General features: G+C 34.7%; 1 protein-coding gene across 2 annotated transcripts; it reads right to left on the minus strand.

Annotated features, from left to right (window-relative positions):
- Positions 1–6,860: 6,860 nt before the first annotated feature.
- On the minus strand, positions 6,861–10,791 carry LOC133875878 (G-type lectin S-receptor-like serine/threonine-protein kinase SD1-13). Of its 2 annotated transcripts, none has more exons than XM_062314138.1 (7): positions 9,584–10,791; positions 9,273–9,392; positions 9,007–9,173; positions 8,181–8,391; positions 7,819–8,056; positions 7,582–7,729; positions 6,861–7,322 (listed from the first exon to the last, which is right to left on the minus strand). In XM_062314138.1, exons 1-7 carry the CDS (start codon positions 10,764–10,766, stop codon positions 7,011–7,013), a joined length of 2,379 nt encoding a protein of 792 aa, XP_062170122.1. In that variant the 5' UTR covers positions 10,767–10,791; the 3' UTR covers positions 6,861–7,010. The 2 variants fall into 2 exon arrangements, with proteins under 2 accessions (XP_062170122.1, XP_062170121.1); XM_062314137.1 differs by having other exon boundaries at positions 9,273–9,422.
- Positions 10,792–16,043: the final 5,252 nt, after the last annotated feature.

Raw genomic sequence — 16,043 nt, forward strand, 5'->3', positions numbered from 1 at the left:
AAAAGAGTTTAACTCTACCACGATTCATTAAGTTCCTACTTATTTATCCTAGGTGCGGTTAAAACCTTCGGGTACCACATTGATGCATGCTTTCAATCTCCTTATATTATAATGTTTGTAACATGTGGGGGATTGTTGTATTTGTTACAAACATTATTTATTTTTTGAAGTATTTAAAAATATTACCGTTTCTCAAAATGTTTATGAGTTTTTATTAAGAAGAAAAATCAGTTTTAATAATTTGGCCTTAAAGTGTTTTGACCGTTTATTTTTATTTTTTCTTAAAGAATTATGATGGTTAGTTATAAAATCTCAAAATATAACCGTTGGATGTTTACAAATCATTAAATCTTGTTTTAACCGTTTGGTCATTAAGATACATTAACATTTTAAACGGTTTTGACTATTAATATTTGAAACGTTTTTTTTACCGTTGGTGATTAAAACTCTTGTCTTGGTCATTAAAGAGAAAAAAAAAACTGGTGCTCATTTTTTCATATATATATATATATATATTAAGTTCCCAATGAGTATTTTAGAACTTACTTCTTCTTTGGCTTACAACATATTTTCCAGCGTGTAGTTTATTCCAGAGTGAATTTATTTTAAGCCAAGAAGCTATTTGTTATATTAATATTTTTTCTACAAGAAAAAATATTTTGAAGTCTCCCATTCACTTTGATCAAAGGGTTGTTCTATTTGATCTTCGTTATTGGAAGTGTGTCCAAAAAATGAAGATAGACGCTATAGTCTAATCCTAGGAGGTTGCGTGTCAAGAGATCCGTTCACATCGAGTTATACACTCCGGGAGGCACGAATCAACCTTTAAGGACAACACTCTTGCGTGATTCTACAGCATTATGAGATCTTTCCTTACTTTATTTTTTAATCTCATGTATTATATTTATTTCATTATTATTACTTCGGATTAATATGATCTAGTATCAACAATAATATTTTCAACAAATTATTTGTGTAACAATTAATTATTTAATTGTAAATTTTCATATTACTATTATTTTATTTCAACAAGAATTTTGTGCACCATCCAAAATTATTTCCAACAGGTACTCCTGAGGCGGATGATGATTCGGTAGCATACTATTTGGGTTACTACGATTGAAGCCCGTAGCGGCAGTCATAGTGGGATAGGACTGTGATGTCCTCATTTTGAGTACTTTTGTATATGGCTTGTGACGTGTGTGTCACATATATTTTTGTATAAGCCATTTTTTTTACTAATAGTATTGATGATTCTATTTCAATACTATTAGTAAAAGAACAATCACAACTATGTGCTTGCAAGCTTACTGAGAGAAGAACACATTCCTATATATGCTTATTTCCACTACTGATGACACATCTGATATTTTTCCTTTTATTTGCATTTTACAGAGAAAATGGATCCTCAATGGATGGAGCAGGGTGCTCGAACATTGAATCGAATTGTGAGGGTAGTGGAGAACTTAAAAGAAAACAGTCTGAAGTAGTGTCTGAAACACAATACCCTAATAAATCACCAAAAGATGTTCAAAGTAATCAACAATCAGCACCAAATAATAGTAAAGGGTCCTTCAAGAAACCAAAGGGTCAAAAGCTGGACTGGAGTGTTCTTAGACCGTCGAAGAATCAAAACAAAAGGTCGTGAGCATATAAGATGTTCAGATACACAATTGTGTCAATTTCTTTTCTTATTTGCTTCTGTACTAAAATTTGAATTTGTAATCTCCTGTCTTATTTTTTTTTTTTTATATTAGTTTTCTTAACCAGTCATTAATTTTAGGAGGTAGAATTTAGTTCGTTTGCTTTTTTGAATTTTGTGGGTAATGTTTATGGAATTATGTAATACTTCCCACCTAAAGGGTTTAATAGAAGTTATTAAATCCTTAACTGCGTTTTTAAAAATTATTTTTTCAAATAACACATTTTAAAATAACAAAAACGGACGCTTTCACGGATGCATCGGTCTTTTCTTGAATCGGTGTTATTAAACTTCTATTTTCCATGTGTTTTCAGATTTAAGGCTGAAATAATATCTAGTCTTATTGTACGCGGCCCAACAATCTTGACTCTATTTTTTTTTTTTTTTTAGGATAACAATCTTGACTCTTGATTGTTCTTTGAAAGCAGCCGAGTTTTGGAACAAAACGAAGACTACTACTCGTGTTGCAGGTAAAATGATTATTTTATTAAGAACAAAATAGTTATTTTTATTTTTTAGTTTGGTCGTAACGCTGATATAAAACACTAAATTAATAAGTATTCTTGTGTTTCGTGTAATGACATCTCGATTTTTGCATAGACAACGCAAAATATAATGAAAAATATTTTTTTCTGAACTAGCTGCCACTTTAAGACTTTACGAGACCATCAAATAAGATAATATACATTATGAGTACCTGTAGGCTTGAAGATAGGCTAAATCAGCACAAGTTCTATGGATCAAGCTCGTTGTTGCTGGCACCCATCATCAATCGGCTTGCCAATCAATTGGCCCGCTTAATTTCCTAAGTCAACAGAGGAAATATCCCTATTTACAAAATATTAGTAACAACTTTTAACTTCCCAACCAACAAATTGAGGGCAACTTTGTGATTAAAACTCAAAATTACTTGAAACACATGGTTTGGCTCAAAAGGAGAGGATTGCATCATTTTTTATAAATTATTTGGACAAGGAACTCTCCTCACTCTTTTCATGTGGGACAACCAAAGCTTTGGCTTAATAAGATAGGCTTGCATCCCTTTTATAGATTATTTAGGTGGAGACTTCTCCTTGCTTTCTCGATCCATGTATTAGAGAGGCCTATTGATGGGCTTACAGCCAAACATAATTTTATCATTATGATTTCATTGTCTTACGTTAAACCCCTTTTTATTCCAATTATATAAATATAATTACTTAAATTATAATATTAATCCTATCTTAATTAATAAATATAATTTATTAATACTAAACTTTTATTTATTTTTTTGGCGTTAAAGCAAAAGCTATCCTTTTAGAGTATTCCCGGTAGCCTCATCTTAGCTATTTTAGTGAGTTAATTTGATGAAAATACTAAAAAATCACTTACAGCAGCTTCATTATTTTAACAAAAAAAGTTTTAGTAAGTGAAAATACTCATCAATTTTGATGAGCGATATTCACTTACCAATTCTCTCACCAATTTTGTTTCTCCTTCCTCTCTCACATGATCAGCACACTTTTCTCATTTTTTTCTCCCATTTTCTTCTCCCATCTCCCATCTCTCACACACGATGATGTCCTTATTTCATGAACGTAAAGGTTTTTTTGTCCCTGACATAAACTTTGTGTTTCTTTCATTTATTCTTTCTTTTTTTCTTGAATTTGGTTGAGAAACAAATAAAAAATTTTGTGAATTTCTTAGCAATGATCTAATTTCAAAATAAAGGTGTATGGTAACTTCTTGTATAAAAAAATTAAAGAGAAAAAGAATAAATAAATCTGAAAAAATATTATTTAAATGAAATAATGATAGTGAATAGTTAAAATGGTGAGGCTATTGGTAGAATTTAAAAAAATAATGACTTACCAAAATAAAGAAAAGTAATTTTTAATTACTTTGAGAAGTAAAATTTAATAAAACTATTAAAAATAATTTTATAGATAGGCTTTAAGGCACGATCAAACTTGGTTAGGCAGAATTCCAAATTTCTGTTGGCTGCTGAGAGGGGGCTGCTTACTCATTCAAATGCCTTCTGGAGGGCGATGCACGTGGGAGCGTGGAAGAATAGAGATATCGGTATTTTCTTTTATGGTAAATATATAATGCGCACTTTTCAAATAATCCTAATTGCGGAAATCTTTTTGGCTTGAAATTTTATGAGCGTGTAGATGTGGACGAGACGATCTGATCGACGGGTTGAACGAAGTATATATTTCGAGTTCATTTGCACCCCCTGACAATTGATATTGACGAGAGAACAATAACTTTTTCTGAAAGTTCGGTAGCCTCGATCAATGGGCAAACGAACTCTGCGCAACATGTTAATTTTTTTTTTTTTTTTTTTTTTAACCTGCACATGCCAGTGGGGCCCGGGGCCAAAGAATCAAATGGAATTGACTTCGTCGTTTCGTGAAACGGGTCAAGAAAGACGGACTATAAATCTATAAATAAATAAATTATATATTTATATATAAAAAGAAAAAAGAAAAAAAGGAGGAAGGACTATAAGTCCTTCGGAGGCACTCGAGGATACCATAATGATAGAGGCCCACCCATACTAGCTAGTGAAATAGTTTTGTATCTCATAAGTGTACGAAAGATAGAAGAGTAAGAGCACAAGAAGTTTTCTATTCTTTATTATGAGCGATCGAAACAAGAGAGAAAATTGAGGCAGATGCACCAAAAATATAATGAGATTATGATCGATGTATATATTGAGACTTTGAGTTTAGAATGATTTTATCTTTATTATTTTGTATTTTATTTTGATGGTGAATTTCTTTATAATTCGTCTCAAATTATTGTAAATATCTCACATATTGAGAAAATCACTTAAATTTTGATATTATTTTACATGACTATCTTGTTTTATTCACCATAATTGTGGTACTTTGCACCAAAAAAAAAAAAAAAAAAAAAACACTTTCATAAGGTTACACACAAGCCTATTAGCAAAAAATTTCGAGGCAGCTTAGAAATTTAAGTTTCAAGTCTATTAACAAATTCTGCCGTAGTCATGAAAAAGGTTAAACCTGACTGATCATCTAATTCATGATTAGGATGATGCTGCTTCAAAACTTCATCGTATTTTGCATATATAGTTTGATGAAAGGCAGACCTATGTTCACAATGTACATGTCCCGCAAAACCCCATCAGAGTACATAAACTGGGCATGCATGCAGCAAGAAATCTGCCTAATCCCAATTTACCATTAGGCTATTCCGGTACCTTGCTACCATCTAGTAGACATGCATGCATGCATGCTGTCATCTTTTTAATAGTCCGTCGAAGTGCTAACCGGCCCTCCAAATATGGGTCTCATGTAGGCATCATCAAACTTCCTCCAGTAGAAATTTATGGTGTATACAGGCCTTTCTATCAGCAGGGACAAACTATCCTTTGCACGGCTTATGTTGGTTCCCACAGATTCTTCAAGAGAGAGCAAATGAACGTTCAAGTCCTCGTTTGGAGGAACAGATTCTCGATGCGTGATTTTGATAGTTTCATGATGGGGAATCAGATAGCTTATAAGCGGCTTTGTTAGAAAACCAAACACCTGCAAGTATAAAAAGATACTATCAAAGTCCCTGCAAAATGCCTAAACAAGAATCATCCCCATATTCAGCCAAAGCCAACTGAGAATGCCTAAACAGAATCACAACCAGAATTGGCCTCCCAAAATCATCAACAAAATCACAACCGAAATCTCTCAACTCAGACACCCCTTCGCCATACATACCCAACAGAAAATTATACTTCCAAATAGGTCTTCCAAAACTAAAACCAATTAAATAGGATCACCCCCAACCAAAAACCCAAAATAACCTCATCACTGATTCACAACAAAACCCACAAATTTCTTCTTAATTAGCCATCACAACCAAAATTAAATCACAAAGAAGAGTAACCCTACATAAATTCTCAATAGAAAATACAATTAGTAGAACCGAAATCAAAACCCACACATTTTATCAATCACCCATAGCCACCGAACCCCAAAATCAAAGCCCCAATAAGTGGAAAATAGACGGAAAAAAAAAAAAAAAAAAAAAAAAAAAAAAAAAAAAAAGAGGTTTGATCTCACTGTTAACCTCTTGGTAACGAAGTTAGTTTTTGGGTTAAAAGCCTAACACCAGTAAAGTCCAAAGAGTAGAGAAAGAAGATCATTTGAAATAGAATCATCAATACTATTAGTATATAGATTACTTTTTAAGGTTAAATACCTTTTTGTTTCCATATAATTTAACAATTTTATTTTTTTTCACCTACAGTTTCATTTTATATTATAACGATACTTTGTTTATGTCTAAAAATTAATATAGAATTACTGTAGGTGGAAAAAAAGAAAATGCTTATAGGATGGAAATGCTTAAAGGGCTTCTTAAGGAAAAATACAAATTCCACCTAATTTTTAAACTTGAAATTGTTAAACTAATAGGACAGAATTGCCTAAAGGCTTTTTCTGTCACAGTATTTACCCTTTTTTTTTAATCCCATCTATTTGGCATTCCATTTCTCATTTTAATCCTGTATTTTTTGCTATAAAGTTAAAACTTGAGAATGAAGATAAAACAATATCAGAATCTAAAACAATCAATCGCCGTGGATACGTGCACTCTAGAGAAGCATTGGAACATCTTTCTAAGAAAACATTGTATTAGTATGTGTGGAGTCCCATGATAAAATCAGGTCAAATTGACCTATATAAGTGATTGCAATGAACCCTAATTGTGATTAGTCCTTTTGGATATGAAGTCGTTAGTTCGTCTCATATCACAACACTTTTTCTACAAACAACTCACAAAAAGTTCTCGAATATCATTGCAAATGTACTAGAGTAATCACAATACATTTATCAAAACAGAGTAGTTACTCTTAACACAAAATTGACTTGTCACTAGGGACGGAAAGAAGATTTGTCATCAGGAGGCCAAATCATAAATGAGGGGTAAAACCTTATTTTGATAGAGTAATACTAAGCTTCACACGCCTATTTATTACAACAATTTCATATCGGCTGACATAACGTATTTTAAGTGACTTTACATATTAGCCACTAAAAAAAAAAAAAAAAGAAAAAAGAAAAAAAAAAGCCATGTTTTCCTTCAGCCTCCTCGTTTCGTCAATGCTTGTCAAGGCGTAAAAGATGTACAGTAAACATTTTATGATACATATCAAAAACTATAATTCCAGATTATATGGCAAAAGATCCAAAGATTCAATACACAATTGAATAATGTTATAGACCATAGGCAAAAAGATTGAATGTTTTCTAACAATTTACTTGGGGAATAGGAACACTTATGGCTAGACTTGCAAATGTTACCGGCCTTCCATAATTGAAACTGTTGCACCGCTCACAGAATAGATTTCTATCATTCTGCTATTAATTGGGTTTGCCTTCAACATACTTCTCATATTTAAGAAAGCAGGTTCCTTGGGATAAGGTAGAATTCCACTTTCATTGTTAAGCATGGCGACAATGTCAGACATGGTAGGTCTATCATCTGCACTTTCTTGAAGACATAGGAGAGCTATGTTAACATATCTCAATACCATCTGCATGGAGGATATATCATCAAGTAGTGGATCCACCAAGTCTGATCCTCTATCACTTGTCCATAATTCCCATGCCTTAAAATCCCAAAAAAAAAAAAAAAAGGAAAATTGGAGGATGTTAGAATGATGGTTAATGATTAAATACATAATTTTCTATTAGTTTAAGTTTTTCAGACCAGTAGTCGTTTTATACTCTACCTAGTGTACTAAAATTTCAAAAATAGAGGACTAATTTTGTTTTAATAACAATGAATACACATTTGTTCAACTACTCATAGCTATGAATCAAGGTGTTTTCAATTTCTACAACAAAAGATGCAAATAAGATACTCACATATCCAATAAGATGGAAACAGTCAGTTTGATAGAAACCAGTATTCTTCCTGCCACTCACAATCTCTAACAATAAGACGCCAAAACTAAAGACATCGGATTTGATTGAAAAGAGGCCTTCCAAAGCATATTCAGGAGACATATAACCACTGTACACATCATCAAGTTTAAAATATTAGTAATTGCATGTTTTATGTTGATTTTTATAATTTAGAAGTTCCCTTTTTATATTACTTACTAAGTGCCGGCAATCCTATTTGTATTTGCTTGTGACTCATTTCCTCCAAATATTCGTGCCATTCCGAAATCTGATATCTTGGGATTCATATCGATGTCCAACAAGATATTGCTAGGCTTCAAGTCCCTATGAATAATCCTTAGTCTGGAATATTGATGAAGATAAAGAAGTCCTTGAGCAATTCCTTCAATGACTCCAACGCGAGTCCTCCAACCTAATATCTTGCGCTTCTCATCATCTGCTTTACATTTATGATTAGATTGACAATTAGCAAGTTACATGCATAGGACTATAAAAATCAAACATAACAAAGGGAAGAATTCCATATATATATATATATCAAAATGTGAGATATTACAAACCAAAAAGGAAGAGATCCAAGCTCTTATTGGGCATATACTCATAAACTAGTATCTTTTCATCTCGTTCAATGCAATAGCCCAAAAGTCTAACAAGATTCTTGTGTTGGAGCTTGGCTATGAGCATTGCTTCATTTTTTAGCTCCTCCCAACCTTGCCTAGATCTTTTTGAAAGCCTTTTTACAGCTACCCCGTCCCCTTTGAGTAAGATTCCCTGAAATTTTTTGTTGTGAAAAATACAGGAAAAAAATAAAATAGTAAGCTACTTTAATAAGAAATCCATTACCAATGACAAAGGCCAAACCTTTTAACTCTAAAACAAGCAACCTATTTTAGGAAACAAGAATCAAATGAAAACATTTTGTTGTTGTAGAACCTCTGGTACTTGAGCCAAGATTAGAGACCAACATTCTGGATCTAGAAATAGAAAAACCAATGCATTGACACTTTAAGAGTATTTAGTGAGATCATAATGTATCATATTGAGACATCACTCAACCTAAAAGCTTAATCATATCTATTTGGACACAACTATGCTATATTAACCACTCAAACTTGTGATATCTTTTGAAAGCGGGTCTCAATCTTTTTATACTCACACGTATGCGTATACTCAACATTAACTATCGACTGATTGACAAACTTATATTAAGTATCCAATTACATATAAGACTAACACATACCAAGCAAAATTTTATCACAATAAAACTTTATCTGAATTGGTATACTCAGTGGCTTCACAGGATACACATCTACAGACGTGCCCTTTTGTGCGTGTTAACTTGCATTCTATATCCAAAGCATTGCGTTTAGGGACAATGAACCATACCTTGTAAACAGGTCCAAAACCACCCTCTCCGAGCTTATTTGCATATGAGAAATTATCAGTTGCAGCAGAAACACTTGCAAAACTGAATAAGGGAATTTGAACTTCTCCATGCTCCGAATTATTAGCCTTTAGGGTCATGCCCAAATCTAACAGTAACAAATCCTCCCCTGAATGATGAACAACACATGTTTAAATGATGAATAGCACATGCTTAAGGATATGAATTTAGATTGCTAAAATAACGTAGTGAACTATTCTTTACTCACCCTTCCTTCTCAGCTTTCTCCTCAAATAATAAATACAAAGGCCCAATGAAACAGCCACTGCGATGGATACAGTCGGAAAGACAATTTTCCATATATCCTTCAAATTCTTAAATCCTGTATCTGTTACAGTTGCATTCGTTGAGTTTGTGTCTGCAAAAGGAAATCAGATAAATAAATAATATAGACATTGATATACAGATTGGCAATGCCTAGAGGTAACTATTCAAAAATATTTCAGTCACAGAACTCGTTAATTAGAGGATGAAAACAGCAGAACAGCAATAATAGTCATCAAAATAACTAATAAAAACCTTGGAGAATCAAGTCCGGACCAGCAAGTTTCAGATGGAAGTCTTGTTTATATGTATTATCTTCTGAGAATTTTTTCATATTTAACAGAGGACCTTCCCATACCAGGCAGCGATGCTCTTGATCATAAGAATAACCGGTACAATTGCAGTTTTCCAAGCAAACTGATTCGCACTCTGAAGCATTGCCAACGTACGGCAACGGCTGGGGATTACTGGGCAAAAAAACTTTAGAAATGGGAAGAAACCCAGGTTTCTGAACAACATCGCTGCACGGAAAATCTGTTTTTCTCTTACATCCTTGAGTAGTATTGGGTTTGAATGCTGGCAAACAGTCGCATGGCTCAGCGGCTGTCTCACTGCATATGCTGAATTCACCGCAGAAAGCATAAGCCCCACACTTTAATGATCCGGACAAACTCGAAGATTGGAAACTGTTTGACGATATTGTCTGCAGTCGAAGCTCCCCGTTTACACTCAACGACACTCTTTTAAATTCAGAAGGATAATTATTACTAGTAGTGTAAGAAATGTAGTCCCCATAAATGTCGAACATATCAGCTAGCTGACCAATGAGTGGAGTAGTCCAGTATGGTTCAGACCCCTTCATTACGATTAGTTCTTTCCGAGAACCCAGATGCAGAGAGAAAAGACCAGGAGCAGGGTCTTCATTGCTTTTCCATGATGTTAATGACCATCCTCTCTTATCATCTTTAATCATCATTCCGGGCAAAATAGTATCTGTAGGATGGTCAAAGCTTTGCCACAAAACACCTAAGGCCGTGTTGTTTAGTATAAGATTACCTGTATCTAATAGCCTGGCATAGGTATTGTTGCCACCTGAAGCGACGTTAGTGATCAGAAGGTACTGCAACAATCTGCCATCGGATATTGCAAGATTCCCATCCGCGTTGAAGGTAAGAACGGCAGAGGAGTTTGGGAATGGGTGCTCCCTGTTTGCAACCCAAACTACGTTGCGGTCAGAAGCATTAGAGAACCGTATTCCCACGTGATACTTTATCGAGTTTTTTTGAGAAAAGAAACCCAGTTTGTACCTTCCGTTGGCAGATTGAATGTAGTCCGATGTGGTCAGTGATTGTCCTGGTCGGATAGTATCATTGACGGTAGCATTGGTGAACTGCAAGCCAAGGCAGAACAAAAACAGCAGGGAAATTCTACTGCTCATATTTGTATCAGGCAGCACAGACTGCTCAATTGCTTAAATATGGTGTTCTTTTTGGGTGTATATATAGAGTTCGACCAGGCTGCAATTTCTCATGAGCTTTCCTATGAAAAAGGTGTAGCCTTTCACTTTCTCGTTTGATTTTCCACGCGTCAAAGGGAGAAAATTATTAATTTCCACTTTCTAAAAAGTTAGACCCGTGTTGTCTCCGCTCTCCAATATAATCCAAACTGTTAGACTATTCCTGGCAATTAGTGATGTGGCTATAGTCAGCAGATTTACGCTTACATTTCATGCGTCGGTCTATCGACTCTATCCTTGAATCATTACCGTTAAACTTTTATTTTCCATGTTATCAGGTTTACGACTTGAATGCCCCAGTCTTATTCATTTTTTATTTTTTTAAGATAGTCTTATTCAAGTCTTGACTCTTTGATTGTTCTTAAGGGTGGGCAGCGGTTCGGTAGGCGGTTAAGTCGGTTAAGTCGGTTCGGTTAACCGACCGGGTCGGTTAAGTCGGTTAATTCACCGACATCTAACCGACTAAAATTTTTTTCGAAAACTTCGGTTAAGTCGGCATAGGCGGTTAAGTCGGTCGGTAGGCGGTCGAAAGGCGGTTCGGTTAAAGCGGTCGGTTAATTCGGTTAACAGTAACACTCTTCAAATGGATTGCCAGATTGGGCGGGCCAGGGCGACTTGGGCCTTCATAATTTGGGCCTAATTTTTTAAATTGGTAAAATTAAATACTTTCAAAAACAATTGGTCTTATTTTTCAACATTTGCATTTTGCCAACAGGCCCAACACCACCGCAAGTCATTAGCCCATTCAAATCAAATAAATCAATTATAAAGAATAATATTTGATTATTCTCTTTTTTTACATATTTACAATCTTTAATCGAATTTTCATACATTTAAATATTTAATTTTTTAAATGAGATAATTAGATCTCTGTCACAATAGCAAATTTGATGTTAATTTCAATTGATTGTAGCCTGTAGGATACCAATAACAATAAAAAAAATAAAACGACGTTTCAAGTGTGATAAAACGACGCCGTTTTGATTTTTTAATAATAATAAAAAAAGATGTAATGAAATGACGTCGTTTGTTATCAACAAAACGACGTCGTTTCGTTTCAACGGTTCGGTTAAAACGGTCGGTTAATTTTCGGTTAATTTTCGGTTCGGTTCGGTTCGGTAAGTCGGTTAACAGTGCAACCGAACCGCCTACCGAACCGAACCGACTTTCGGTTAAAAAATCTCTACCGACTACCGAACCGAATTTTGTCGGTAGAGTCGGTAGGCGGTTAATGTCGGTTCGGTTGCGGTTCGGTATGCGGTCGGTAGGCGGTAGGCGGATAATTTGCCCACCCCTAATTGTTCTTAATTAATTCGAATTGGGTTTATAAAGTCGCACCGGAGTTTCACTCTTTTTCAAACTTGGAACGGAACAAAGACTGCCGCTCGTTTTCTAGTTAGAATGATTATGTTATAAAGAACGAATTAACTATGAGAAATGATCCCTAAACTCATTTCTCACAACAGCCCCACAACAAGCTGACGTGGCTGGTAATATTTTATTATTTTTTTACAAAAAGAAATGAAAACAAAACAAAAAAATAATAAAATATTACCAGTCACGTCAGCTTGTTGTGGGGTTATTGTAAGAAATGAGTGTAGGGATCATTTCTCATTAACTATTCTTATTCTTATTCTGAAGAGGGCTTTGAGCCCTATGAGGACTGTGGGTCTACTTCAGGTCTTCAACGGCCGAAGGCGACGAAGACCATCGAGTTGGGTGGCTGGTTGTCTGCTCCGACCAGTGTTGGGTTGTCTACTCCAACCAGATGAGTTTTCTTTTCGTCCCGAAGACGCCAGTCCTTGTTTGATGGTCGTTGATCAACCTGGTTCAGAGAGACATGCAAATCTCTTAGGGCTGGTTTCTTCTGATCCGGCGTTTGCCTCTGGGTCTCCAAGTGTGGCGTTGCCAGTGATCTCTTCCCCTTTGTTATGTGCGCCTAGGTTCCTAAGATGAAGAAGACGTATCAGAGAGTTGGAAGTGAAGCCTTGTGTTTGACAAGACAAGAGATCTTGATACCGAGTAATTCTATTAGTACATTCAATGTCCATTAAGTGTCCATAAAAAAATAAAGGTAGCTTTTAAAATCATCGTTTGATCAATCACATGTTCAATGGTGATTTTAAAAATCACCTCATTTTTTTATGGACACATTATGAACACTTAATGTACTAATAGAATTACTCCTTATACCAGGGCTAAAGGACACTCATGCAATGGGAACCACGTGGCTTCCATTCAATTTTCTATTAAAGTTCAATCATTCAGGAAGCGTGCACCAGCTAGCTTTGAAGGGCTATTAGTATTATTATTGCAAGTTGTGGTTTATTTGTATTAGAGTACTAACATCAGTCTCCCAACCATTTTTCTTATATTTAGGGAACAAAATTACTTTTTGCTTCTCTATAAAAAAAATACTTCACAATAAATTCCCTTAATTTTTCCTATATTAATTAAATACTTTTTTTTACTCTTATTTTATTCTTTTTTCTCTTTCCTACTTTTATTTTTTTATTCATTTTTTCCTTCTCTCCTTTGTTGTCTTCTCCGTCCTTTCTCTCTCAAAACCCACCACCCAACTGCACCAAAGAGCCACATAACAACTGCCCCGTGTGTCGTGCACCGATCGTTAAAAGCACAGTCCAGTCACTGTCGCCGAAGCCTAATGTCGATAATTCCAATCAAGGCGAAGAAACCTAGGTGGGAAATTCACAAAGTACTGGCGGATCCGGTTTCCACTGGTCTACAAATTCCACGGTTTCCTCTTTAGGATTTATTTATCCTCTGCAAAAATAAATTCCCTGTTTATTTCCAGTACCTCAAGAGCGCCCAAATCACTCGCCGAACCAACTCGTTCTTGACTCGGTGACCAGGTTTCTTGGGCTTCCATCAAACTCAGACTCGCGTCCGACCGAGCTCGTTGGAGTCATCGTCGGAGACCAAGATTGATAGGCTGTTGTTGCTGAACATTGATCGTGTATGGTGGTTGCAGGAATTTCAGGGGATCGTAGGAAGGCAAGTGACAAGGAAGAGGCCACGGGAAGGAGAGAGGAGAGAGGAGTAACTTTTTTTATATTAAAATAATAGGTAGGGAATGTACAGTAGCCATGTATATTTAGGGAGCTACTATATGTTCCCAACCAAGTTATCTAAGTATAGGATATCTACTATAGGAGGTTTTTTTGGTGTTTTTCATGAAATTTTTTTCCATTTTAAAGAAGAGAATCACTTATAAGAGCACTCTCAATGGCTTATGTATATCTCAATCTAGAATAACTAACTAAAACCCACTTTATCTAGTTTAGCTAATGGGTTTTAAAAGGCACCATACATCCGATAATTTATTTTTAACTTTATATTCTTTTTTATTACTTTTTTCATTATCGTATTTTTTGTCCTTTTTTTTTTTTTTAAATAGTCATATTTGTCAACGGTCATTTTGTTAAAACGGTCATTTTCACCATTTTTCTAACAGTCATATTTTTTAACAGTCGTTTTGTTAAATCTGTCATTTTTCTAACGCAATAATTTTTAAACGATCATACCAATTTAAAGAAAAAGATTATCCTTTTATTATTACTAGTGAGTAAACAAATAAATAATCTTAAAGCAACTTGGAATATTCTCACTAGTACAAGTAAAATATCACAATTAATTGAGATATTTATGGAATCTCATTGGCAGTATGCTTCATGTAGAACGTGGAGTGAAAGAAAAAAAAGAAAAGAACGTGGAGGAAGAAAAAAATAGATATGTGAATAGTGCAAACCTACATGTAGAGTTGCACTATTTAAGGAATTAAGTAAAACCTATTCTAGAATTTGAAAAGATAAGCCAATGGAGTCTCTTTTTAGCACTCTGGTTATCTATTATAGCCTAAAGATAAAAATACATAAGCCATTGGGAATGTTCTAAGATATCTGCTACTAGTGCTCTTAATTGTATTTCCCTAAAATGGTTCCAGACTGTTATGGAACGTGATAGTATGTGGGTTGATGGCCAGTAGCTTAGTGGTTCAATAAACATGGTAGTGAGCTATGTGTCCAATCGTGTAGTGGTCAGTTAATTAGCAATGTAGTGGGTCAGTTAATGAGTTAATGGGTACAACTACTACTGGCAGTTACCCGAGTGAGTTATAAATGTTAGTCTTTCATGTATTTAAACACACCAGTGAATGAATGAAATTATCTTTTGAAATGTTAAACATAGAGCCATGTGCTTATGTGTGTGTGGAGGAATAGCCCCTCGAAGTGCTATATTATTATTATCAATTATCTAGGTTCATAACACCCTTCTTCGGCACTTTCTAGGTCTACTCCGACTAATTCTTCTTCCAAAAAACAACTCCTAGGTCAATCAAGAAGAACACAGGGATATAACAAGCAGCAAGCGGTGCCAGGAGGACATAAATCGAAAGAAGAACTCCTCAAATCAAGGCAGAAAGTAACAGTAAAAGAGAATAAGTCTGCCAAGAACCTCTCTGCAAATATACTTTACTTATAAAAAATAAAAATAACACAAGTTAATTAATTAATTAGTTAAATGAAAGATGATTTCATGTTGCCCATGTCGAGAAGACACTATTCATCGAGACTGAAACCCAAGTACTCCAATAGTGGAGTGCACGACTCAGCCCATAGTTTCTTCGTCTTCTTCTAATTCTTTTTCTTATTCCTCTCTGTCTATGCCCCTCTTTCCTTCTCTTCCCCTCATTTCTACGCAGTTCATATGATGTTTGCGTTTTGTCGTCCAAAAGTTGGTCGAACTATGGCAATAAGAGTGAAATCCTTTGTTCTTACTGTTTCCATTTGCATTTTTAGCCATTAACACAGAGACACATGCAAGAAACAGAGAAGAAATTATACTTATTGTTGGGTTTTTAATTAGTGGTAAATTCGGTGTCAAAACTTAATTGGTTTATTTAAGAAAGGAAAGAGCCAAGTAAAGAAGAATATTGCAGAGTATTCCTCAAGAAAATGAAAGAGCCAAGAAAGAAAGAATATTGCAGAATATTCTTCAAGAAAAGGAAAGAGTTGAATGGTGAAAATATTGCAGAATATATTAATCAAGAAATGAAATATTTGTGATGTGGAAAATATACTGCATAATTAATTGTTCCTAATTGGTTCTTATTCTACTGACAAAAAGATTCCTTATTTGTGCGCTACTTAATCAGGGACACTGTATTTCAAAAGATAT

The sequence above is a fragment of the Alnus glutinosa genome, chromosome 8 (assembly GCF_958979055.1).
Source record: "Alnus glutinosa chromosome 8, dhAlnGlut1.1, whole genome shotgun sequence".
NCBI lineage: Eukaryota > Viridiplantae > Streptophyta > Magnoliopsida > Fagales > Betulaceae > Alnus > Alnus glutinosa.